This window comes from Pungitius pungitius, chromosome 12, assembly GCF_949316345.1.
Source record: "Pungitius pungitius chromosome 12, fPunPun2.1, whole genome shotgun sequence".
Taxonomy (NCBI): domain Eukaryota; kingdom Metazoa; phylum Chordata; class Actinopteri; order Perciformes; family Gasterosteidae; genus Pungitius; species Pungitius pungitius.
In genome coordinates this window covers 2067771-2094424 of record NC_084911.1, presented here as the reverse complement: position 1 = coordinate 2094424, position 26654 = coordinate 2067771, and the positions used below count along the sequence as shown (strand labels likewise).

General features: G+C 48.5%; 1 protein-coding gene across 7 annotated transcripts; it reads right to left on the bottom strand.

Annotated features, from left to right (window-relative positions):
- Window positions 1-687: 687 nt before the first annotated feature.
- On the bottom strand, window positions 688-26333 carry LOC119220395 (trinucleotide repeat-containing gene 6A protein-like). Of its 7 annotated transcripts, none has more exons than XM_037476395.2 (27): window positions 26146-26333; window positions 24564-24609; window positions 20732-20825; window positions 16641-16974; window positions 15943-15990; window positions 12948-15011; window positions 12610-12832; window positions 12023-12507; window positions 11788-11919; window positions 11539-11703; window positions 9668-9853; window positions 9389-9552; window positions 9151-9228; window positions 8796-8954; window positions 8003-8158; window positions 7581-7700; window positions 7327-7464; window positions 7089-7166; window positions 6832-6997; window positions 6595-6729; window positions 6282-6452; window positions 6049-6189; window positions 5611-5718; window positions 5284-5514; window positions 5070-5158; window positions 4803-4942; window positions 688-4686 (listed from the first exon to the last, which is right to left on the bottom strand). In XM_037476395.2, the coding sequence occupies exons 5-27, from the start codon at window positions 15986-15988 to the stop codon at window positions 4338-4340; spliced, it is 5724 nt and encodes a 1907-aa protein (XP_037332292.2). In that variant the 5' UTR covers window positions 15989-15990; window positions 16641-16974; window positions 20732-20825; window positions 24564-24609; window positions 26146-26333; the 3' UTR covers window positions 688-4337. The 7 variants fall into 7 exon arrangements, with proteins under 7 accessions (XP_037332292.2, XP_037332295.2, XP_037332293.2 ...); XM_037476398.2 differs by having other exon boundaries at window positions 8003-8155; XM_037476396.2 differs by lacking the exon at window positions 26146-26333 and adding an exon at window positions 25827-25998.
- Window positions 26334-26654: the final 321 nt, after the last annotated feature.

Genomic DNA, 26654 nt, shown 5'->3' with positions numbered 1-26654 from the left:
CCGCCAAAGTTAAAGATAAAATCCTTTTGATGACCCGAGGAAGACGTTTGAAAATAAAAAGGTACTTCCTGTTTGTAAGTGAGGAAGACTTCCTTCCCGTTGATTATAAACACTGAACGTTTATATTCTCATGTGTGTGTGTACACACACAACCATGTATATAATATAGTTTCAACAGTCTCCCGAAGCAATGTGCATAATAGGTTTACAGGTGATACAACTATTGATACAGATTGATAGAATCTATTAAAAAAAAAAAATACATTGTAGTTGTGTAAAATTTGCAGTTTTCACCGTGAAAATGGACTTTGCAAATCTCTCCTGCTACAACTGGCCCGACGGTTGCTAGGTGATAAAGGTTTTTGTTTTTATTATTAGTACGATTAAACGATGGCACGACATTGAGGAATATTATTGGGAATCCCGTCCAAACTGTTTTTGAAACATTTTTGGGGTAGAATCTTTTTTTTTTTAAGTTTTAAAGTTTATTTGAAAGAAAGCAAAAAAAAAAAAAAAAAAAAAAAAAAAAAACAAGACGGGTTAAACACTCCACTGCATAGTCTGAGCGACTCCCCCCCCCCCCCCCCTCCCTCCCTCCCTCCCTCCCCCCTCTTTGTGCTGGTTAGACTAAAGCTTTTCAGGGTTTTGTTTGTGTGTTTTCATTCAAAATGTAAAACGACAAAAAGACAGCAGTCTCACAGTTTGTTTATTTATTGTTTTGTCAGAACAAAATGGCCGTAGCGCTTTTGATTGACAGGAGCCGCTGGGCGCGTTATGATATAAGCATCTGCTCACAGGAGAGTTAAGTCGAGAGGAAAAACAGCGTCACATTATTGGAAACATGTAAAAGTAGAGTTTAAGGGGGGGGGGGGGGGGGGGGGGGGGAGATTGTACGCTGCTCTCGGTGGTTGCTCTGGGGGGGAGACGCAGACTTCCCAGAGTGCACCTGTGACCAGACCTCAGGTCAGTTCAGCCGCGTTTCCTCTCCTGTGGCTGATCCTGGATAAGCCAGAGACAGGAGAGCGTGACCCTCTGTCCCCCGAACAGCCAATCGCAGGTCACGTCCCCGCGTCCACGATCGCCATGGCAACCGGGCGCGGTCAGAGCCGTAGTCCAATACTGATTGGAATACATGAAACAACGAGCAGTGGTCGCTCTGCATTTAATGTCTTGAGGCTGATCAGAGGCCTCTGAAGGCAGATCGAGGCTCCAGCCGCCATTATTTTATTTTTTTTATACTTTAAAAACCGTTTTCAGCTACATTCTGGCAGAGGTCAACGCGGCGTGGCGAGGTCGCCGCTCTGACCCGCCGGCCCCGTGAACCAGGGAGAGGTAAACCTCGAGGGGGACCACCACCACCACCACCACCACAACAACAACCTCCCTCCTCTCTCGCTCCCTAGCTGGGGACAACAAAGCACCGTCATCACACACACACACACACACACACAGACAGACACACACCACCCTGTCACACTACTCAGACGCACAATCGCCCTCAGACGGACCTGTAAAAGCGCGAGCAGGCGGCCTGTCCGACCGTCCTCTAAAACCCACCCAAGTGCAAAATCCAAGGCTCCTCAGTTCAATTTGTCAAATTAAGAAAACTCAAAAAAAAGTAAATGACAACCGCGGTTCAACTGTCCCACTCGATAACATTTGTTAAACCAGACGAGGGAAGAAAAAAAAAAAAACAGAAAACAACAACACACAAATAAGGTATATATAGATATAGTTTAAGCAAAGAGATCTGGAATTAAGTAAACTAATATTTTGTATGATTGAATTATTTGGTACAGAGCAGAGTTCAATACTGGCACACACACACACCACTGTCAAGTCTGGCTAATACTCGAGGTTCTGTTTCACTAGTATGCGTCGAAAAGTTGGTAAATATTCACAACTGAGCTTAAAAACACAACTTAAGCCAACATACTTCTGAAATTAAAACCCATGTTGGAGAGGGACACACACACACACACACACACACACACACACACACACACACACACACACACACACACACACACACACACACACACACACACACACACACACACACACACACACACACACACACACACACACACACACACACACACACACACACACACACACACAGAGAGAATAATTAGACGATGAAGAAAAGAAATTAAGGTCCACGGCTTCACTGATGCTGACTTCTCGTTCGGGCACTCTGAAGCTTTTTGTTCCCCCCCCCCCCCCCTGACAGTTGTGCATCATAGTAACTAAACAATCACTGGTGGAGGTGTACTTCTATTATTCACACGTGTACTTAAGTCGCGCCTCCCCCCCTCCCCCCCCCTCACTAAAAGGAAGAAATGAAAAATAAACAGCACGATACAATCATATTCTATTTGTAAACAGGTAGAAGCCACTTGACTTGTTGCATCTTCGGACACAATTAGGATCAAGGCAATGAAATGTGGACGACTTTTGCACTGTTAAAATATTATCTTCAACCCAAACGGTTTCTCTTCTTTCCTTTTTTCAAAACACCATTTGTGGCAATGAGAGCGACAACAGAAAGAAAAAAGACCAAAATAAAAGAAGCCATATTTCGCATTTTGTTGTACTTAATGAAACATTTAAAACATTTTGTGAAACGCAGGGGAAAGAAAAAAAAAAAAAAAGGAAACGAGTCGACGGTTCCCGGTGGGCCGTGTGCGAGGTTTACAGTATGCATAGATACAGTCGCCATGGTTACCAGACGTGACACAGTCACTCTCGCACAATAAACACTCCACTTCTGACTCTCACATCGGAGGAGAGGGGGGGGGGGGAGGGGGGGGGGGGCGTTGGGGGTTTTTTTCTGCCGCCCGTCCCCCACCCCTCCATATTAGGAGCCCCCCCCCCACCCGCTCCCTCTCAAAGACAGCATATTGAAAGCAGTGTGTTGAGCTTCTCCAGCTTAAAGCAGTTATTTGGCAGAGAAAATAAAACTTAGACCTATACATAGTTTTCAGTGCTAGAAGTTGGATTTTCCTTTCCTACAAGGAGTAGTAGTTTTCTTTTTAATTCACCTACAAAGGGGGGAAAACTGGCTTGATTTCCTGAGAACCATTGCTGGTTATTTAGCAGACAAAGAGGAATAGTTCAAATAACCAACGCCATGGCCAAAAACACTGATCCGAATTCCCAGAGTTACAGAGCATCGTCTTCATCCTTAAGAGTTTATTTTTTTTAATGTTTTTCTATTCGTTTTATTATTTTTTTTAAACATTTTTCTGTTTTTTTGTTTTTTTTTGTGAGTATTTTTTATATTTTATTCCATCTTCTCTTTAAAATGAAGAATGAACACACGTTCCGCCTCCTAAGTCTTGTAAACAAGAGGTTGCAGTGTGGCACCTCCAAACATTGAAAGCCTATTCTCAAAGTGCTGTTTCCCCCCTGCCCACTAGGGGGCTAGTGGGAGGGCTTGCTAGATAGACCCCACCCCCCCACCCAGGGGTGGGCGGGGCTTGCTAGTCCCAGCTGCGGCTACAGTCCTTTTGCACTGCAGAGCTCAACGTTCTTTAGTCTTAAAACAAAATTGGTGCAATACTTTTTAATGTCACTTTTTCTATCACCAGATAATTCTCCTAAGTCAGCTTTTATTCTTCTTTAACTATCTGTTGATCTTGAACGACAACGCAGTAAAGTAGGCGTGCCAAGGCAGAGGAGCGCACACATACTCAGTCACGCGCGCACACACACACACAGAGAGTACTTCCACGCACGTACGTGCGCGTGCATACACACATACGGTAAGGACCTCAATGAGTAAACAGCTACACTGGAAAAACTGGCTGCTCCCTCTATATTGCAGATTATATATACTGAGAAAAAACCACATTCAGTGCAAAGTTTAAAAAGCTCATACTCCAACATTGTCAGCAAACAAATGCAAAAAAAAAAAAAAAAAAAAAAAAAGTTAAAAATGAAAAGAATTGGAATTCAAATAAACATGACGAATGAAATGAAAAAAAATATATATATATAATAATGAGCTCGATTGAAGCTTTTTTCGGTCTGAAAGAGCACTACCTGGAAGCAAATATCCATCCGTTCACATTATAGAATTGGCCTGCATGATTCAAGTATTCCGACTGATATGTTTTTGGGCTAAAACAAAGTGGACATATGTGCAGAGAGAAACGTAACTTGTTTTCCACAGGGCTCACCCTGCTTGTTGTACATCTTGTAAGTGAGAAAGAGTCCGACTAGTGCCATTGCGTTTTTTTTTTAAACTTTTTTTTTTTTTTTTTCCTTTCTTCTGCTGATTATTGATAATTCTCTACTGACCCTTCCTCGAGCCTGTTTGATTGGCAGGCGGTTCACATGGAGTCCCCGCCGCCTGTCAGGTGATCCACCGGGAGGAAGGAGCTGATTGGAGAGGGGCTGCTGATCCTCCCCGCCTCGGTGCCGCCCGGGTTCCCCCACAGGCTACTGGAATAGTTGGGCCCGCCCCAGAGGGAGGAGCTGTGGAGCTCGCTGCTGTTCCACTGGTTGGGTTCAGGAGCGCGGCTGGGAAAGCTGTGGGACTGATCCATTCTGGTCTGGGAGGAGCCGACGGTCTGCCAGCCCGAGGAGGGCGTGGCCAGCGACTGCCCTTGTGCAAAGAAACGGTTGATTTCCTCCTCGCTGGCAAACTCAGCCAGAATAGTAGTGTTCCCCAAAACACACCTGCAGGGAGACGACAGGTGAGATACAGCATGGATGCAGTGCGTCCATTGCTCATCGTCCTGTTGTTTTTAGAGTTAAGGCTAGAGTCTGCTAGTGTGAGAGTGTGCGGCCCTTACATGTGCAGGCTCTTCTGGGCCTTGGCGGCCTCGTCCTTGGAGCTGTAGCACACCACGGCGTTCCCGTGCGGCAGGTTGAGGTGGAATGTGATCAGAGGGCCGTGCTGCATGCACAAGGTCCTCAGGGTGGAGCCGTCGATCTGTCGGACGAATAGAACGCGTCGGATCAGCCGAGTCAAGTCTTTGTACGCGGCGTAACATGGTGGATACCGTTGGAATGCGATTTACAAAGGGTGACGGGAACAAGATGAACACACATCCACGTACCTGAGGTGTGAGATTTTTCAGAACAAGCCATTGGCTTCTCCCTGAGCTGCTGCTGCTGCTGCTGCTGCTGCTGTCGCCCCAACTGGAACCTGTTGATACAAAGTGGAGGGACAGAGGTCAGAAGGTGAAGTTATGGATGGTTGTATTCCTCGACACAACCTACTAATAATACAATGATGAAAATGTAACATTAGCACAGCGTAGGAGCTCTCACCAGGTGTGTATCTGGACTCAGAGGCGCCCCAACCTCCCAGCCGCAGGGCAGAGCCGTCCCAGCCCGAGGAGGCGGAGGTGGGCTTCTGGCTGGTGAGGCCGGGCGGTGGTCTGGAGGGGGCCGCCACGGAGAGCGCCTTGGGGGGCAGGGGGACCTTCCACAGCTCATGGGCCAGGGAGGAGTTGGACACAGAGCCGCCGCCGGGAGACCACTTTGACTCACTGGGTCTGGCTGCAAAGGGGGAGAGAACGACGCGAGACTTATTGTCGACCTATTTTTACGCACCCGGCAGCAGACGCCATCAGGATGGGAGACGTGGTGAATTACCTGAAGTGCTTTGTGCTGTACTGGTGAGGGAACCGCTGTGGCTGGAGGCACGAATGGATGACCAGGCACTGGTAGAAGGCATCGTGGTGTTCAGTGATGAGGATGGCCCTGAGACACGGAGACACACACAGAGAGAGATGGTTTGGTGGAAGCTTTTGAAACCGAAATCCTTTCCCATCGATCCATGTTTAGCTTCCGACATCCAACAAAAACTTGATATTACCGAAGCTAAAATCGGATCAACAGATCAATTACAACCACATGTGACTTATTTTATAGTTATATATACACAATGTCTCCATATGCAGTTTAATTATCGTTGACACTAAGTTTCTTTCTTTCACATCTTTGATGTGGCCGACGATTGACACAACTAAGCTTAAAACTGAGCACGTTTCATGAAAGACAAAAAAAAAAAACGATGGAAGAGTCCTTTACCGTTGTTCCTGTCCCTGAGGTGGTCTGTGTCTCGGACGGTGTTGATGGAGAGGGAGTTGATGACACTGCCGGGGGTCATGTAAGGGTCGGTCTCGGGGTCAATGTTGGGGTAACCTTTCCAAGGCTCGCCGGGCCGGAACTCTGCAGACACACAGCATTGCGATAAGCAGGTGCACAGACGCCATCGTGTTTTTGTGGCGCGGTGATGATTGTGCTGGTGAAAGCTCGCCTACCTGGGGGCCAGGTGACAGTGTTTCCATGGGGCGGGGGGGAGTTGGCACGGGGCGGCCAGCCGTCGCCCACCGAGCCCAGTGATTGGCCGGCGGGACTCAGGGGGGAGGCGCCGGGAGACAGGAAGTCGTAGAAGGGAGAGTCCTCCAGGCGCAGCCCAGACGACATAGCACCTGCGGGAACGACGCGGAGACACGTGAGGACGCCGTCGCACCACACAGCTGCACGCTCGACTCATTTGAGGAGGAGGGTTTGCAGGAAATACACGTCACAGTGTGAGCAGATACGGCGTCATAAAAGCAGGTGCTCATGTACCAGGTTTGCTGTTCTGCTCCAGAGGATCAGTGGCCCACAGTTTCTTCAGTCTGGACTGGGGCGGCTCTTTGTAGCTCACAGCTCCGCCGCCGCCGCCGCCCATGTCCAGGGGTACATTCAGGTTTGGGTTCAAGCCTGACGGAGGAGGAGGAGGAGGAGAGCGAAAGCGCAGGGAGACATTTTAGTCATTTCAACAGACAGTCAAAATTAAAAAGGCAATTCAAGAAGCAAACGTACTTAAAGGGAAATTGCTGAAGGATCCGAGAGCGTCCTTCTGCATCTCAGCGTTGTGGGACAAGTAGTTATCCAGGTACGGTTTGTGGGCGGCGGCCTGCTTCAGCAGGGAGGGGTCCAGGTGCCGCGGCGGCTGCATCATCGACGGAGAAGAACCAATAGGACGCGTCTACGGGCAGGAAGGTCCGAGAATCACCAAACTGAAAGGCTTACATTTGGCGTGTGGCGTTAGCGGAACTCGGAGGGCCACAAACACGCACCTGTTCAGCCGGACGTCCCACAGGCATGGCCCTCTGGCTCTGAGCTTTCTGCTGCTGCTGCTGCTGGAAGAGAAGACGCTGTGGACGGACAAGTTAAGAAACTGAATAAAAGCAGTAGGCTGAGGATTTGGAAGTCAGACGAGACAGAGGTACCAAATGAAAATATGACGGTGTACAGTAACACTAAACAAGGCTCACGTACAGCACCAATGTGCATGGGCCGTTTCCAGCACTCTACCTGTAACTGGCTGATCTGGTTGAGCTGTGACAGCTGGTTGAGCTGGGAGATTTGGTTGAGCACAGCCACCTGCTGAGGGCCAAACAGAGGGTTCAGACTTCCGTTTCCTCCGGGGTACTTCAACAGGGACGGAGGCACCTGGACACACAAACAAGTCAGGGTTTTAGAGGGTGTTAATGGCGTTGGCGCCGTGCGCTCAATAAAACGCATGCATTCAAACATTTCAACATAGGGTTAGGGTGTGGGTATTCTACCTGAGAGGGCAGGATGGGTGGAGGCACTTGGTTACGGAGGTTGGGTTGGGGGGGGACCTGGGACTGGGGGCCACCTCTTCCCTGTGCTACGCTGCTGCCACCCATCATAGGGTTTACATTCTAAAGCAGGGAACACACAAACACACAAATAAACATGAGTGGCAGCAAACTTTGTCGGTGCCAAAGGACGGAAACAATCAAATGCTCACTTGTGTTTTTGCAGAGTATATCTACCCAACCCTAATCAGAAAACCTTTGTTACTTTGTGACCACCTGTTTTAATGTACTCACTAGCAAGTACAATTACAAATACAAAAGTGACAACTTCTTGGGTTTGTAATAATGTCTCATCATTCACATTTGTTATCAACACGGTGGCTTTAGACCTCAGGACAAAGTCCCCGTCATCCTTCCACACTCACCTGTCGAGCGCCTCCAGGACTACAGTGAGCGGGAGACGGCCCAGAGTCGAGACAGGGGATAGGCTGAGCAGAGTTGGAAGGGGAAAAGCTCATGCTTTGATTGGAGGAGAGCTCATCATAAGGTGGGTTATTGTAAGCAGAGGGGGAAACGGACTGCTGCAGAAGCAAGGCCAGGTGCACAGCGGACGGAACGGCAAGCGCACAGGAAGCACATCAGCAGCCAGCGAAGGGCAGAGAGAGAAGGAGAGAATAAGGGAAAGAGTTAATTTTGCAGAAGAGAGGGAGAAGGTGATTGGAGTGGGACGACCGGAGGAAACGAGTGAAAGAGTAAAAGAAATGGCGAGGATTGGAGTCAGAAAGATGAGTCCAGCAGCCTTAAGTGAAGAAGGAAAGCCGGACAAACAGCAGCTTTATACAGAACTACAAATCACCTGCTAAGCTAGCAGCTAAGCTAAGGATTTGTATTCTCATCAAGCACTCGCTATTTAATCGTGCTTTGTTGCTCTCAACTGAACGGGTCCAACTAATAATTGATAATGATCAGATCCATCACCATGCAAAAAAAGCAAGTGTCAAATGAAAACCTCCCCTTTGATAGTCCAGACATCACATGCAGTGTGTTAGAACAACCACTGGAGGGCCCCACGGGGCTGAGAGAACACGTACGAGGTGTCATGTCGACAGCTTGTAAGTTACGACACTAGCTGTATTTCGGCTTTGTTAGAACCGGCTTGCTGTATATTCTCAAGCGCCCCCGCAGACCAGGGACCCTCGAGCGTTTGCTGCTGCGTACCTTCTCGTAGTAGGCGCCGCGGTCCATGGCAGACTCCTTGTGCAGCTGCTGACGAGAGGGGTTCTTGCCCATTTGTCCAGTGTAGTCTCCCATGCCGCCCATGTGCTTGTCCTGCCCCATCCCTGCTCCCGGCTTCATGGAGTCATCAGGCGAGTCTCTCTGGGGAGTCAAGAAAAGGATTTAGAGACCGATAAGCATGAATATTGCACAGATGATTCGCATCGCTGCACGTGAACAAAGCTGTTTACGACCGCAGCTTTAAAAACAGACAGGTGTTTCCTGGTGGCTGCTGCAAGACCGTTTAACAAGAGACTAAAATTGCAAGTGCAACGGCTCTTTGAGAACCAGTACTTACAGGGAAGTTCATGCCGTTGAACTGGTTGATGAAGGGTTTTATCCAGGGTTCATCCTGCTTGTTGACTGGTCTGTTCATCTAAAAACCAGTGAATAAAGACTTGTTACCAGGAGACATTTCAGTCACATTTTTAACAAATGGCTTGTGAGGTTCTTCAAAAAGAAAATTGGCTAAAATAAACAACTCCAGCTCGGTGAGAGCAGGGATCAGAGTTGGGACACGGAAAAGGTGAACAAACCTTGGAGCATTTATGCTTGTAGCTCCAGGTGTTTTGGTCATGAGACCTGTTGTCTTGTTGGTTGTTGCTCCACATGCCGATCTCCACCTCCTCCTCCTGGTCCCAGCTGTTGCCCATGGACGCCTCCTCTCCGCCCCACGTCTCCATGGGCTTAGGACCTGGAGCTACGAAGACAGTGAGGACACAAGAAGAAACTCAATACCAACAAGTGACGGTACGTTTTAGTTTAAACGTTGCTCTTCAGATGCAGGTTTCTAATCAATATTCACGTGAACCTACCAGTCTTATGCTGCTGGCCGCCCCACCCGGGCCCCGGCTTTCGGGAAACCCTGCTGGGATCCTCCCAGGTGGAGCTGGTGTCCATGGGCTTCCCCCAGGCAGACGTCCCGTTGTCCACTTTAACGGGCGGCGCGGGGGCGGGCTCCCACGTGGAGGACTCCTTCTGGGGGAAAGGCTCACCCCAAGCTGGAGGAGTGGAGGGAGGTACACATCAGAACGAGGGCGTTACCTCCTTCAATATATTTTAGACACACAGTTTAAGGAGAGCATTTCTTAATCACTCATTCAGCCTGCATCAACAAAAAGGCAACAGTATCATTGTTGACCGTAACAACTGCATTATGGATGTGTCCGTCTACACTATGTTTAGTAGAATCTTATATTATCGTTACACATGTTACTGAATGTGAACTCTAAGCCATTTTGTTTTTCTCTGTTAAGAGAGCCATATCTGGCTTGTTTTGAGACTCTCAGACCCCCAAAGTGTAGACGTACACACTACTCTCCCGGGACACTGCCAACGTTTCATATTCACGACGCTGCAGGTTCACGCGATGGTTTTTCTCTGCTGGGACCAGAAGACCGAGCAGACCGAGCCCTGCTCATGTCCCTGGGGAACCCCACATCGACTTGCTTATGCAAGTGTTTACTTTAACTCCTGTGGGTGTTCCACAGTGGGCCAATGTGCACTTTCGAATGCGGGACTGTGTGTGTTCAAATGCAAGAGCAAGTGCGAGTTTACGGGGCTCAAATTACAGCCGACTCCCTCGAGCTGCTGCTTTCTCCCTACAAAGGAGGCGCTTGGGGAGAGGCCAGGGATTCGTTCCCGTTAAAATAGGACGGATCATCGCGTGGCCGCCAGTGTCTCTCATGTGACTGGGCGCGCTCGCACACAACAACACAAGGAAACACGCGCGCACACGCACAGAGGAGGCTGCACGGTCACAGATCGCCACAGTTTGTTTTAACTATAGATTCCAAGACTAAAAACAGCTACACTTGTTTTCTTCATCCCCCCCCCCCACTTTGGTGTCCAGTAAAACCAGCCTCATCTAAATCTAATCAAAATGTCATTACAGTAGCTGGCCCGTCGGCCCCACCCGTCCACTCGGTAACAGCAACAACCCCCTCCCTCTTTCCCCTCCTCAGTCCTGCCGCTGCTTCGCTCGTCGAGGTTTTTCCGTCTTGCATTGGAACCCTTCCTATTACTAAGTCAACAGACCTCCCCCCTCCCTCCCCCGCTCTCGTGCTCCCCGCCCTCCCCCCTCTCGCAACAAAAGGCAGTCTTTCTACAGCGAGCGGAATTGGCAGGTGAGTGAGAAGGGGAGGAGGAAAGCTGGGCGAATGAGAGAAGAGGAGAAGAGAAAAAAAAAGGATGCTCTTAGCATTCCAGAGGGATGACTCAACCGGCTTCACGAAACGCCTTCAACATAGACGGCACCTAAGGGCGACGGGGGGAGAATGGCTGTATGTGCTTCTCTCCATGCTTCTGTACAAATCGTGTCTCCTTTTGAATGTTAATATGCAAACTTATTTCTGTTTGTACCGCGTGAATCCTTTTAAGTCCTCATCTTAGATATCAAAGAGTGTGGGCGGATCATGAAGGTTTTTATCCATTCAAGGCTTACAGACTGCACCAGAAGGCTTGCACATTTGCACATTGTTCCACTTTTAAGGAAGCATTCTCGAGAATTTATATCTCGTTGTACATGTGCGCAATTGTGTTTGAGTGAATTTGAGTTTGAAGCTATGTGTGGTTTAAGTTGAGTTTATACATATAATAGATCTATGATGTACTTGAGAACAAACGTGAACATTCAATTCACTTTTGGTTTCAAGATGAATTGTGATATTTGAATACTTAGACTTACTAGAACTGGAGCTTTTGTCTTGAGCATGGGGCTGCATGGGTTGAAGAGGATGCATGGTGTTGCGTGCTGGGTGGGGCTGGTGGTGCTGCGCGGGTGGGCCCACGGCCTCCTGGTCTGATGGGCCAGGCCTGCTCCGCTTACTGGCACCTCCCCCGCTGTATTTACCTGGTAAAAGAAAGTCGAAATAAAAGTTGAGAAGCCTGCACATATGGTTTTATTCAAGTTATCTCTTTTTGAAGGAGTGTTTACCAGGGTCTCCCCAAGCGGCTGTCCCGTCGTCAATCTCCATCCTTCGTCGAACAGACTCAGGAGACGGCTCTTCCCACCCAGTGGACACTTCCTCCTTTGTACCTACTGCTGGTATCGGGCCTCCCAGCCAGCCTGATGGAAGAATACATAAGAATAAATAAAGTCTAGAATTCAGTTCCAGTGCTGTGGGTAATCTTCTACAGAGCGGTTGTGATTGGATGAAGAGTCAACGTACCAGTGGGCTTGTTAGGGACTTGATTGCCTCTCGACATGTTGGATTCAGGACCTTTGCCCCACTCGTTAGAGGGCTTGGGAATCGGCTCGCTCCAGTTCTGGGCTCCGTGGTTGTTCTTCATTGGCTCTCCCCAGCCCTGGCTGTTACCCTGAGCATTGGGCTTGTGGACTGCGTCGCCCCAGTTGGAGCTGGCGTTCGGCGCGCTCTTGTCCGAGGTATTTGAGCCTCCGCTGCCGGCCCAAGTGTTGCCGCCGCCGCCGTTGGTGGTGTTTGTTCGGCTTGGCTCGCTCCAACATCCAGAGCCTGACCGGTCGCCGTCGCTGTCCCAGGCCACTGAGTTGCCGCCCTTTTGAGGCTCCGCCCCCCAGTGGTTTCTGCCCCCTGCTCTGTGGCCATCTCCACCATTACCCCAGCGTTCACTGCCATTCCCACCATTGGAATCCCAGCCCTGCTGAGGTTTGGGCGCATTAGTCCACGTATTGGACCTGAGCAAAACACAATGAAGGAGATCAGTGAGGAGCAACCACAGTAGCAATTGGAACAATTGTTCTGTGACAGTATTAGTATTTTCAGAACGCCTCAAGTACCTTTCATCTTTGTTTACGTTATTGCTCCAGGTGTTGCTGCTGCTGCTGCTGTTGTTGTTGTTGCTGCTGCTGCTGCTGCTGCTCCCCCTGTAACTGGATCCATCGTTCCAGCTGCTCTGCCCACCTCCTCCACTGGTCGGGGCTTTGCTGTCCCACCCGGAGGTCGGCCGCTCTCCCCAGCCGGAACCTCCCTGGCCCGAGTTGCCCGGCCCAACCCCCCAACCTGCGAACACACACACACACACAAAAAAAAAATGAATCTTTTGCCTACTTTTGAGTTCTAAAATAGACATTTTTGTTTACAAAACTATATTCAGACTACGGTTTCATGAACTCACCTCCGGAGGTCTGAGAGGGCGCTGCCTGTGTTCCTGTTCCCCATCCGGGGCCTCCGCCGCCGTGCTTCCTTTCGTCTCCTCTGTGTCCTTGGAGTCGATTATTGGCAGAAGAATTGACGTCCCAGGTGGTGTTCTGTCGTATGGGTGTCTGTCCCCATCCAGTGTTGGACAGAACCCTCGGGTCCACGTCGCTCTGGGGAACAGCTGGTAATGCTGCAGCCGGACTGATAACTTTTCTGCGATTTCCTCCTTTTGGCTGGCTGCCGTCTCGGTCTGAGCCGGATCGGCCTCCGGAGCTCTCCCCGCTTCCTTCACTCCCTCCAGTGCGACCCCAGCCTCCAGTGACACCTGCCAGGCTATGGCTTCCACCACCACCACCACCACCACCACCTCCTCCTCCTCCTCCTCCTCCTCCTCCACCACCACCACCTCCCATGCCCATGGCGTCATCTTCCAGGCTCTTCCAGCCATTGTTGGCAGAGCTTCCTTTATGACTTCCAGGCTCTAAATGGTTGTTGCCAGAAGGTACTGATCCCCATTCTCCATTTGGCGCCTTGTTCGACGCGGAGGAGGACGATGACGACGAGGACGAGGACGAGGCGCTGCTCCCCCAAGGGCGAGGTATCCCCGCCGGAGGGCCCATCGTAGTTTGGTTCCCACTTCCTGGCGTTTGGCCTCCAGAGCCTGGGACTGGATTTGAGCCGGTACCCCAGGACGAGTTGCTCTGAGGCTGGTTTGGGTTACTGGCGGGGCCCTGGTCCCAGCGTGGGGCGCCAGTGTTATTGTGGTTATTATTACTCTTATAAGCAGCAGTAGAGGACATTTGGGGGTTCCCAGCCTGCGTTAAGGCAGGGTTTTGGGGGTTCACAGTGTCTGCATTTGGGGTGCCCTTGTCTCCAGGATAGGTAGTTGCGCCCCAAGGTGTAACGAAGGCCCCGGGACCGCCCAGCTCTCCCTGTGGGGGGTTTCCGTTGGCCATTGGAACCCCATTCCCTCCTCCAACAGAGCCCCAGGAACAATCCCCGCTGAGTTGGGGTGAGGCGGTAGAGTTTGGTGGACTAGAGGTCATTGTGGCGTTAGTAGTAGTAGTCGTAGTAGTATTCATCATAATAGTGTTATTTGGTCCATTGGATTCAGTGTTACGGTTGGTAGGCTGGAGGCCACCATTTCCACTGTTGCTGCTCGCTAACACCTTGCTGCCTGCTGTACCATTATTCCCCTCCGTGTCTTCCATCATACTGTTGCTGTCTGGAGCGGACATGCCACCCCAGCCCAGCACGGGGCTCTGTTGGGGAGCTGCACCCAGTTTGGAGGTCACCCCCTGAGCCTGTGGAGGCCGTTGGCCCTGGGACACGGGGCATGGGGTTGGATTCTGCGGCCAGGCACCGTGGTTGGCATTTGGATTTAAAGTGTTTGGATTTAACCCTCCATTGATGCAGGGGATGCTTCCGCCTGTGGTTATCATGGTGCTGCCCCATACGCCGCTGTTACTGACGGGCTTGTTGTTGTGGTGGTTATTGCTGCCAATACTGCTGGATCCCGCCACTGAGTAGTGGGAGGACCCGGTGATGTTATTTCCATTATTTGCACTGCTGATGGCTCCCATTCCTCCACCAAGTACCTGACGACTGTTGCCGTTGCTGTCTCCATTTACCGAGATGCCGACCATCATGGCAGGAGTCACAATAGAAGAGGAGGGAGAAGAAGCAGTAGAAGACACAGAGGAAGGAGCATTTGCTGACATCATCATCACTGTTGTCACAGCGCCGAGGTTTTTTTCTGAGCTGACCGAGGAGCTAGAGTCTGCGTCCATGCATTCTGAGGCCAACTCGGGGTCTGAACCTGACCCGCAACCCGAAGAGGAAGACGAGGAGGAGCAGGAGAATGAAGAGGAGGAGGGCGGAGGCCAGACAGAGGAGTTTGTCGAAGAAGGGTTGTTTGTTTTGTCGGCGCTTCCGTCCACTAGGACTTTGCTCCAGTTGCTGTTGCCGTCACTGCTGCAGGGAGAGCCAGAGGACCAGGGGGAAGGCTCATACTGCGAGTCCAGGCCAGGGTGCTCCAGACCTGGAGGGAGAAAGGGGGAACATGGCAGGGAACAGGGTCAGATTTTAGATGTGTTTTGCTTCTAAATTGTCTTTTTAATTCGATAAATCTCTCACTCATTTACCAAAGTTGCAGTTTTATCATTGGGAAGAAATTAGACAACAGTTAAATGTATCTTGGCAAATAACATATGTTGCTTAAATTCCCCCCATTCACTGTCGGTTGGAGATATTTCTTTTGTTGATGCGTGCCAAGCCAAGGCCTGGACACAGCTGCCACCATTTTGTCCCCACAGCAGGACTCAGAAGCGTGCCAAAGCTACAAACTGGGAGGGCATGGAGGCAGAGCATCAGCAGGAGGAAGCACGGAGGGCAATTGAGTGTGAGACGAGAGAGATGGAGGGAGGGAGGGGGAGGAAAGACGTGCTGTCGGACGAAAAGGAACTCGATGAAAGCTGGAGACTTTTCTGAATAGAACAGCATCCCGTTCATTTGCAGACACCAATTCTCAACGACGCCTTTTACTGGAAGGCAGTGCAGTAGAGAAGCAAACTAGGTTGTGAAATAATTAACAAATAAATAAATGTAGTTAATCGAATTTAATTTGATATGTATATAAACTTATAAAGCTTTTATCATATATGACGAGTAACTTTCAGTCTTGCTCCCGTCTAGGACAATATAGATATTAAATTATTTGACAATGACTCAGTCAGCTTCCTTCAATCACTGAATCCACCTGTTTCCTCCACCATTTTTATGGAGTCCTTACTTATTTTAACAAGTATCCTCACCTTTCCAAACCCACTTTCTCACTCACATCCACCTGTGAGATCACATGAATGAAAGGCATCCGTCAAAGCAGGACAGCGTCTCAGAGCAGAGTGTCAAAGTAAGACATTGAGAGGAAGCACGAAAGAACGGGGGAAGTGAAGAAGGCCATGTGTAGTCACCTGTTTGATTAGGGGAGTGGCTGACGGAATCCCGAATGGGAGCCATGCCTAGAAACAGAAAGAGGAAAGACTGTCAAGACGGACATAAGGAGGAAGTTAGAGAAGGAGCCACGGGACACACCGTGAGGAGATGTTAGAAAGAGTCAGGACAGATTCAAAGAAAACATAACAGAAAACAAATGTGTTAAAGTCAGAGGGGGTTTACAGGCTATGAGCAGTAGGGGACAGACATGCTAGTTAGTGGTTAGTCAGTTTATCTGTATTATGATGTGACGTAATTAAGCAGCGATTAAGAAATAAGTTTGAATTCTTGTATGCATGATAAATAATTATGGGTTTCCCCAAAATCCTTCTCGCAGAAAATATGCATGTTACAGCTTTTTTAATGCAGATTGCAAATGTGTTACTATTTCTGACCAAAATAAAGTTTGAAGTACAAGTTTATCACAAGCAATGAGTAACAACACACCCGCATTTTAACATTTACCCTCGTTTAAATGTAATTTTGAAATTGTTTTGTTGCTCATCCAGAGTGTGAGTGTGTGTGTGTGTGTGTGTGTGTGTGTGTGTGTGTGTGTGTGTGTGTGTGTGTGTGTGTGTGTGTGTGTGTGTGTGTGTGTGCGTGCGTGCGTGCGTGTGTGAGGAGGAAGTCGGATCCAGTCTGGTGTGACCATCACTTTCTCTCATTCATTGTCTACCTGTGAGTGCGGCGCAAGGCTGCGGCTCCTGTCTTGGCAGGAGGCCGTCTCCAGCTACAGCTGAAAAGAGGTGACCTTTGGTTCCCAGGTCGACGAAGGGGAGGCGAAAAAGGTCAAAGCTCGGAGTGCGGCCGCCTCAAGTGTCCGAGGTGAAGAGGCAGGGTTTGTCAGAGCAGGCAGCAGGCTGATGGGGCCCTCTTGGCATTGCTGAAGACTGAATGTGTATGCGTTTGTGTGTGGGTCTGTGTGTAAGTATATACGTGTAGATGTGGGGAGTGGGGGGGGGGGTGTGGTTAAGACTGAGGACTGTGCCTTGACTTGGTATTATCTGGCACTGCAGAGAGAGAGAGAGAGACACAAGGGGAGAGAGCGATGATTAGGTCAACATCACGTACACATGTATTAACAGCTGCGTAGCAGCGTGTATCAGAAGGTGTGTGCGACAGAGAGCTCAAACTGACGGATTCCCCTTTCTAGGATCGGGTTTGTGTTTTCTGCTGGGGTGCCCAGAGAGGTAATAGGCAAGTGAGCCGTTTCTTCCTGCGGGATGACGGTGTGTGGCTTGGACTAGATTAGGGTTATACAACCAGCTTACGGCTGGCAGAACTACCCCGGGGCGCTTTGGCAAGCAGAACCTTTCATTCCAAAGTAAAAGACGGAAAGAATAAAAGTAAAAACAACAAAGAGGAAGAGGCCGAAAAGCTTGAAGCAGATGAAGTGGACCAGTGCAGTCGACAACCCCAAGTATTCGTGTGTGCGTAGTGACCTTTTCCCAGTGCAGGATAGGGGAGGGCGCTCGCTCTCTGCCTGCTGCAGCAGTACACAGGTCTATTTATAAACCTTCAGTTCAAATAGCAACCACTGTGTTCACTCGCCAACATGATAAGAACAAACAAAGCCATGTGTGGACATTGAGCAAGTGCGCTAATACACCGATGCATGATTACAACCCTGGCAGGGCGCGCTTGTCACTGTAGGAAACGCCATATGGCAAAAAAGACAAAACCAGTCCTACTTCGGAAATTTATGTTAAGCTAAAATGTGTTTCTCCCCCCCCACACACACAGAAAAACCAACAACCGATGCCAGACTCCACCTTCACTTACTCAGCTTACAGCTAAACCTGGGCACAATGCCCGCATATAGAAACGCTAAAGCCTGCCAGAAAGTGTTTCTGCAACCAATCAAAAACCAGAAAGGACAATGATATCATAACAATCACAAAATACTCCCCCCAAAGAAAGTCGCTCTGGTGTTACATTTGCTATACTAAGCCAAGGGAGCACTAAAAAGAGGAGGCTTATTCCTGCAAAACGGAGATGTTTACTTTCGTGGATCTTGACTCTAACCTTCCTAAGAAAGACCTCCGTCAACCCCAAAGCATTCGATTTAAAAGGGTCTACACCCAAAGGTGGGGGGGGCTTTCCTTATAAAAGGCACTGAAAGTCAAATTAAAGTACAAAGACGGCCAACACATCACTCGAAGCAGGGTTCTTGACGCACCAGAGTTGCCAAGAACAAGATTTCAACCTAATATTAAATCATTGTAATTGTTTTAACTGCCTACAAGCAATCAGTAAGAAAATGTTCGACAACTAATTTAAAAATCATGTTCAGAGGTAACTCAAAACTTTTCTTATTTTTTTCTATTTGTCAAACTCGTCTGTTTGGGTTTTGTTGTGTAATGCTTTGTTGTAGCACGACAGTAAATAAACCTTCGTGGGCAATGCCACACTTTATTGAATGTGCAATGTCTAACTTCCCAACCCCAGCGAGTACGAGCGTGTTCTCTGCCTCAGCAGAGTACAGTTTGTTCCCTTTTCGCCCCCCCCCCGTCTGAAAGCAGCTTTCATCAGGGCCCCCGGAGTTGGCAGCACCTCGACTGCTGCTATCATCTTACAGACAGAGCGTTGGTGAGTTTGGGGGGGGGGGGTATGAGGACAACACACAAATGCAGAGTGCCTTGAAGCAGGACAGAAAACAGAGGGGAGGGAGAAAAAAAAAATTAAAAATGAAAGGCGAGGAGGCCGTCACTGAGGTTGATGAGAGGAATGCAGCTGCAGCTTCTGACATGTATAAAGAGCAAACCAAAAGCAAAAAGGTCAACTTCCTCAAGTCGACTCGACGGTACATGAAACTTAAAATATGTGCTCAGTTTGACGGAGCGAGAAGCAAAGAATGTTCACAGCCAAAGAGGCCAACATGCTGAAAACCAGGATTAGTGGAGATCAATAGAACTGACCAAGAGAGAGCCACACTGTTAAGAACAAGGCGAGCTCACAACATGTTTGATGTTGTTTCAACCCAGAGAAAATGGGCAAACGTCCTTTTTAGATTCAGATGTCGCCAGATCGTTAACATTTTCTGGCCACATACAGCCAAAAGCAAACGAACAAGAATCATTTACAAGCTTTGAGCCGTTTGACTTGACCATTTCAAAAAGGACTCCAAATCCCTGTCAACTAAAGGTTTTTTTTTTAGTTAAGGGTGCTTTTCTCATCCTGCTGTTGCTATGCAACTAAGAAATTGATTTAAAACATGGTGCAGGTTTCTTTGAAAAAAAATTTTGCCAGTTAAAGACATCAGTACCTAAGCAACAAACCTTTGGGTGTAAAACAAAATAAGCTCTTGGAATGTACAGGAAACATCACAGCGCACAGGTCCAGAGGTCACAGTTTGAGCTGCTCATGAACATTTTCCAGTCACATTACATTCCTCGTATGTGGACACGTTTCCTGATTCTCAGCTCTCTCAAGCTGCGACAAGGGGGACTTGCATTGCTGCATTTTGGCTCTGTACACTATAAATATACAGTGCATTGTTTAATACTCCGTTCTAATGAACGCTGGCTGGGGCCAAACAACCCAAATAGAAAAGGAGATCCGGTTAAGGAAGACCCTGTTGTTACGGCAACATTCCTAAACACTCCGAATTCCTCTGGGCATGTCCCAGCAAGATGACATCAGCGCCGGAGTCACATGCCAGTGTGCCTCCACCTAAAATAATAATAGCTACAATATGGGTGTGAACGCCAGCAATCTGCATCTTGCTCAGTTAACTCTAAAACCACACGTCCCATACAAAACAGCAGGCGCACCATGAGATTGCACACGTGCAGCGCAAGCGTGTGCAGGGGGAGATAACGGCACACGTCACACGGTTCCACCGCGTCGACCACAGGAGGAGGCCGGAGGGGCACCCACACGGATCAAACTCCAACCAAAGGGCAGTGTGTGCACACACAAGTTTCTGTGACTCATTAGCCAGTTCGTCCATTACTCCGTCACCTTTCCACCTACACCTGTGTCGGTGGTGGTAGTCCCGCCAGTCAAGCCTTCGTGTACTCTAGGCAGGTTGTTCCCTTTCTCGTAATGAGTGGATTGTAATGAGTTGTAATTTGTTTCATTAAGTGTCAACTTTCTCCATCTCGGAAAAATGTCCATAACAGGTCAAAAACCCAATAATGTTTAATTTACTACATTACAGGTAGTCGAAGAAAACCGGCTGGAAAACCTCACATTTCAGAAGATGGAGAGAGATCGTTTTGAGGATTTTTTGTTTAAACATTCCTTTTACTAAAGTGATCCAACATGTGGAAATGGAAAAACAATTTTCTGTCAACGCTAAAGATAATACAGCTCATTGTTTAGACTGCAGGCACGGTGAGACACCGTTAGGAAGATACACCGAGCCTTTCAGGAGGTACAATAATGACTCTTGTTATTGTACATGCACTGTCTGGGGAGAGGAGCCTCCATGGCGATCCCCCCCCCCCCTCAGGGTGTCCGCTCACCGTTTGGTACAACGGAGACTTAAACTCTGAACTACTTCTGTTTGTATTGCGACAGACTAATCTAAGAATAAAATAAAGAGGGTGGGGACTGTAAACACGGCAGGAGAGGAGCGAAAACACAAAACGGCAGCAACTGAAACACAGAGACACACTCAAGGCCAGAGACGGACGCTATCGGACCTCCTGCACACAGTAGCCCCGTAAGCTCATAACCACGACGGCGCCACATGGCCCAAGCACGCCGGGCGACGACCAGAACACAAAGTCGGATAAACCAGCGCCACTATGCAGGACTGACCTTTTGACCAGTGTGTTCTTATCCTCCGTCCTCATCACAGTCTCCGTCTCTCTCTCTCTTCCATCCACTGTTCTTCCCTCTGTGGGTTCGTTCCCTGGGAAAGAGAGGAGGAAACGCCATTACCGTCACTGCTAACGCCGTCGCCTTTTTATGTGCTGCTAAAACAAAAGTAAGTTCGCGCTCTGGGAATTTGTGAGGATTTTAGAGGTCAAACCATTAACTGAAGAATATAACAAACCTGATATAGTTCTGATATATACTGTTACATTTGTGTATATTGTGCTTTTGCGTACAAAAAGCCCCCAAAAAAAGAATAATGATACGTCTGACAACAACATGAACCCAGATGATGACATAGCCTCATAATGCAATAAATGTTGCACTTGACTCTTCCCATTTGTCTGTAATCGTGTCCTCTCCTCCCTCAGAGAGCGTTGAGTGTAGCCACACGGGTCGCGGTGGGTGAACCATTTAGCCGACAGGAGAAAGCTGCAGGCTGCGGTCTAATCCCGTAATGGGATTACAACACAGCTCTTACCTTCACTATAAACAGACAGAAGGCAGAGATGCTCAAACAAACCCAGACAGAAACCACAGCTCAGAGAAATAAGGCCAAACTGCATGTATATGCATGCATATCCTCAAACTACCCTGATCAATGTGCTAATCAAACTTTACCCCCCCCCCCACCCTTAACCACCAAGTGCTTCAGCAGATGGTTCTGGATTCAACAACAGCAGAGCATGGTGGGGGCCCTCCTGGCGCGCGCGCACACACACACACACGCACCATCTGTTTATGAATGGGGTGACCGCCGCCCATCCCCCGACAGCTACAGCTGACGGAGGAGGGGGCACCACGAGTCACCGACGGCGAAAGAAGGGATGGCGGAGAGAACGAGGCCATCGGAACAGGGGGAGGCTGACAGAGATGCATATGCACATTTTATGGGGGGGGGGGGGTTTTCTCCCTTCACCAGTCACAGGTGGTGCTCAAGTTCAACCACCCCACAGATCCACTATTTCCACTGCTATCAATCACCACTTGTGTGAAGCAGAATTATACAACTTTAAAATTCTTTCTCCCATCAGCATGTTCCTTAAATGAAGCACTTAACTACCAGCAGTAAACCTGTTTAACAGTCTTTCATAATCTAAGTCACCATGAGCGTGTTATTGTTCTTTAATGAGTTTCTTAGAGATCAACCGTGGTTAATCACGCCAGTAATACATACAAATCAACAACTAATTAAAAAGAAATTGCTTTCTGAAGGTATCTTGTCTCAAATGAACAGACTCCACTAATTAGCACGTAGTTTGTTTTTTGTCCCACTTTGAGGTGAGGACGGGCTGAGAAGGATGGAGAGCAGCAGACAGATAAAAGATGTGGGAAATGGATGTTAGGTACAATGGTGGCTGAAGCGATTCAAGTACAATTAGAGGGAAAATGTGTTTAATTGGGGCCATCAAGTCGTAACATGTCGGGTCATATGTTGTCTGTAGAGAAGTGAAGTTCCGTCTGCTACGTTGGGTTCAAGGTTAAAGCTTCTTCTCATCGTCCCTTCTGGGAATCAGATTCCTCTGCTACCCACGTCCTGTCTGTGCGAACTCCTTCCTGCTCGCTGTCAAATAAAGCTGAAAGACTTTAAATAAAAACTATATTTGGGTTTCTGAGAATGTTGTTTTTAAGAGTGGCGCATCCCAACACCCTGTGGGAGTGTTTATTTTGTTTTTCCTCACTCCCCAGAAGTGAGTCAACTATTAAAAAAAAAAAAGGAGATCCCGGGTATTGATGGCATCTGTAGCCACAGCAGACAAACACCCCAAACATGAACCGATAAGACACAGAAACACTCACAAGAGTTGGCCTGTCTGCAGCGGCGCCGAGCAGAGGGGAGTCGCGTGGCTAATTTCCATGTAAAACACCACATCATTTGCATCCATTTGCATGTTCTCACAGAGGATTAACACTGTCGGCTCGGGTTCAGGGAAGCCATCACTCAATTAGCGAATGACAAAGAGGGTCTCCCCTCTCTCCTCGTCACAAGCAGCGCGGCGGCTGGAGGAAATGGCGAGGTGGGACATGTCCAGCCTTGTTGCACCGGGTTTTTAAAACTCATGTTAACTTGAAAAGGGCAGTTTTGATGCCCGAAAACCAGTTAAATTCTGCTGTTATCAAAAGTTTTGATTTTTTTTTTAAATCTCAGATTTTTGTCTATACTGAGGAGCAAAATAATGTATTATTGATATGTCTGGTTTACTTTGTTAATTTAATACAATCAGAGATTCCTAAAATGGAATTTAATGTAATTATATTCAGTGAAGAGCAGGAAGTGATAATTGATTTTTGCAGTAGGCGACATCAAAATAAAATGCCATTATGAACTTTTAATTGGGGTTAATGTTTAGAATTGTCAGCTCAACCTATTTGCTTGAAATCTCACTTTTGCCAATCTACGCTGGCCTCACATCTTTCCTGTCACATGACCACCCTGCAGGTGCGGCTTTACGGCTTGGAAGGCCAATGGCCAACAAGCATTGCCCCCCCCACCAACAGCATAGGAATTTATAGCACTGCTGTATTAAAATCCCAACACCGTGACCTCAAGTGGGCCATGACGGCACGGACTGCACATCGCCACGGCTTCAACTCGGCCGAAAACAGCTGTGAAAACGGTGGGTATTTTTAGACAAGGGGATGAAAACATGCCTGCCTCAGAGTCACTGGGGGAGCGCAGCCTGGCAACCAAAAGTGAAAGTGAAGCAAGCCAGCCGTTGCTTTACCAAAATCAAAAGGAGATCAACGGTCACATGTGAATCTGTTTTCTGATTAGGATGAAGCGGACCTGCGAGTATCTGAGCGAGCTGGGTGGGGCGTCGGTACCCAGAGGACAGACCAACAGCTCTGCATAACTACACGGCCTCAGAGGAAAACACTGGATCAAGAACGACGTCACCACTAAAAGTTGAACTTCATGATAGCGTGGTTTTCCCTTGATTGAATGCAACGCCTTTTCAATGAGAAGCACGCTCAAAAGCGTTTAAACTGAAGAGAAATGATCTAAAGAAACTAGTGTTTTACAGTGTTGTTCTTTTTTTTTTTTTTACTTAACTGAATCTATATCTAGACTTACATACTAAGAATGTGACGCTATTTTTAAAAACACACACACACACACATACTAGAAATATGAATGTTAGTGCAAGAAAGACTATAATTGGTGTCACCATTCACAGCATGTTATCACTTGATTTTCCCCTGCATTGTTTCATTGTTAGTCCGCCTACATGCACACACAGAAAATATGCCCCATGGCTGGGAAAATGTGTCACACCATCAGCCGGACGCACCGACTCTCGAGTGCAAACGATCGAAAAACAAAACAAAAACACATTTCAGGAAATTGAGCACGATAACAATGTTCACAAAACACATTTAGGATCTAAAAACTGAACACCGGTTAGACGCTGCCCTCGGAGAGGGTTAATGGACTAGTCGTGGTCCACAGCTCCTTTTGTGTGCCTGCAACTGTATGGACACAATGAGCTGCACTAACCCCTCTCCACACACACAAAACACCAGGACCCCGGCGTGTCATTTAACAATTTTAAAACAGCAAAGCTTACTCAGCACAATGCGGCCTAGACCAACCCAGACCCTCCAATTCAATTCAAACGGAACTGCATGCGCTTGCATAAGCAGCAGCCCCCCCCCACCTCCTCTTTGGTAGCCCACTGCACGTACACACAGGTCATGCTATCATCTACAGAGAAGCGACATCTAACACACAATCATAAAAACAAGGGTTTCAATCTGTAGGTTAATATTTCACCTGTTTCGATGCTTCTTTGGTGGCAACAGCTTTCGATTCCAAATCTCTGAAGAGACACAGGGGAGATATGAAGGTTATAAAAGAGCGGGTTAACCAAAACAAACATTCATCATTTGACTACCATTGTATTTGGATTTTTTTAGATAAACGCCTTGGGGGACGCGTGCGAGAGGGTCACGGCGCAGCGACCATTGACGTGAAATGCGTCAACATGACACCATTACAGCGTCTCAAATTAATTATTGATCGTGCACGGGTCAAAGAGGCATGCACCTCACCCACGAGAAACCCATGCGAGGCCGAGCCCACACCGACAATACAACAGGGACTCGTCGGCGACCGCTGAGTGCAAAGTATTTCCAGCTCGTCGATGTGGAAATGCAGGTCGAGCTGCATAACAGACCGTTTCGAACGAGTGGCCGTTTCAAGTCGCGGTTCCGAGAAAACCGAGCGGGCCTGAAACACAAGATACTGACGCAAGCGTGTTTGCGTGCGTGTTCCGAGTTCGTGTGTGTGAGTGTGTGTGGGGGGGGGGGTCCGAGTTCCAGTGCTCCTGATCGGCCATTACCTCAGCTGTCGCCTGACTTACAGCTTAACCAACATGGCTTCTCTAGAGCCCCCCCCCTCCCCCTCCACAGCAAAGTCTACCACGTCGCGGCATCTATTTACAGCAGATTTTATTTTAGTGCGATTAGCCCCCAGTCTGCAGCGTCGTCGGGTCAATTAAATAAAAAAGGTTAAATACGACCGTTGAAAAGCGGCAGGCTGGTGTTACGGTAACCGCCCCCCCCCACCCCCCCTGTCTCTCCGCCAATAGAGGGTACCCGATACTACGACTATGCAGCTTCACAGTATACCTATGACATCAAATATCGACACACTTTGTTAGCGGTTGAAGGGCGTTTGGACAGATGTGTCCCCCTCTTGCATGTCACCAAGCAGCCGGTAAAAAAAAAAAAAACAGTCGAACCGATCGCCGGGGCGACCTGCGTCGTCGGATTAGCGCGGCTGCTAAAGCTAGCTGGAAAAGCAATGTTACGATGAACTTACACTTTTTTTAATGTAGCGATGACGACATTTTAGTAAAATGCACGTATGCATTACATCACACGCAATTGTAGTTCGGATATTTTAAACATCGATTCGAGAAGGTCGTACGAAAGACACAACTCTTTTTTTTTACAGACATCTACGCACAACCTGCGAGCCGAGGTTAACCGATTACCGTGCTAGTTAGCGTTAGCATGAGGTTAAGCCACCAACCTATTTTTTTCTGTCAAGTCCCCGTTAAACGGGCAGACATGTGCAGACAAACACTATCCACTCGTTCTCCGGTCGATGCTTTTCGTCCTTTGCGTTTGCCACAAACCACAACGCAACGTCGCCGCTCCGCCAACGGCTAGCCGAACAGGAAGCTAGCTTAACGTTAGCTCAGTCACGGCTAACCAAACAACAGCGGCAGCTAAAGTTACCTTACACCCGTCCCCGTGTCTCCCTCCCTGCGCACATTGGCTCGCCACAAAGAAACGGCGCCCCCCCCCCCCCCCCCCGCGGTCAATAAAACGTCGTGAACAAACCTCACCTCATTGAAGTATAAAGTGCAACCGAGTGGAAAGGAAAGCCGGCTGTAAGGCTACAAGAACTTCAACGCGTTTTGCAGCGTCTACGAGGGGAGGCATTCGTCCTGCATGGTCGCCATTTTCTTAACTCGCTGCTGGCTAACCTTCTTTCGCTTGAGCGCAGCTTTCCCTCTCTCTCTCTCTCTCTCTCTCTCTCTCTCTGCATTCACTACAGCTCTGACTGTGTCTGGAGGGGGAGGAGGGGGGAGGAGGAGGGGGGGGGGGGGGACGGTGCAGGAAACACATTCACCACTTCCTCTCACTGAGGAAAACCAAACACAGCCTCAAAAGGTGGAGGAAAAAAGAGTAACGGCGCGTTAAAGAAAAGCTTCAAATGAGCGAGCGCAGCAGAACTGTTACTATGGCAACGCGTGCATCAGACCCGAAACCTTAAACACTGACGACTGGTATATGGTATTTCTTTTAGGTAACATATTGGAGAGGTGTCTTATTTGTTTGTTTATTTATTATT

What these genes read in the sequence shown, in the direction of transcription:
- LOC119220395 (XM_037476395.2), bottom strand. Translation starts at nt 15,988, where the DNA reads ATGGCTCCCATTCGGGATTCCGTCAGCCACTCCCCTAATCAAACAG. An exon ending in AGACAAAAGCTCCAGTTCTA is followed by an intron (nt 9,854 to 11,538) that starts GTAAGTCTAAGT and finishes CCACTCCTCCAG; the next exon opens with CTTGGGGTGAGCCTTTCCCC. An exon ending in GCGGCGCCTACTACGAGAAG is followed by an intron (nt 8,159 to 8,795) that starts GTACGCAGCAGC and finishes TTGCTTCTGCAG; the next exon opens with CAGTCCGTTTCCCCCTCTGC.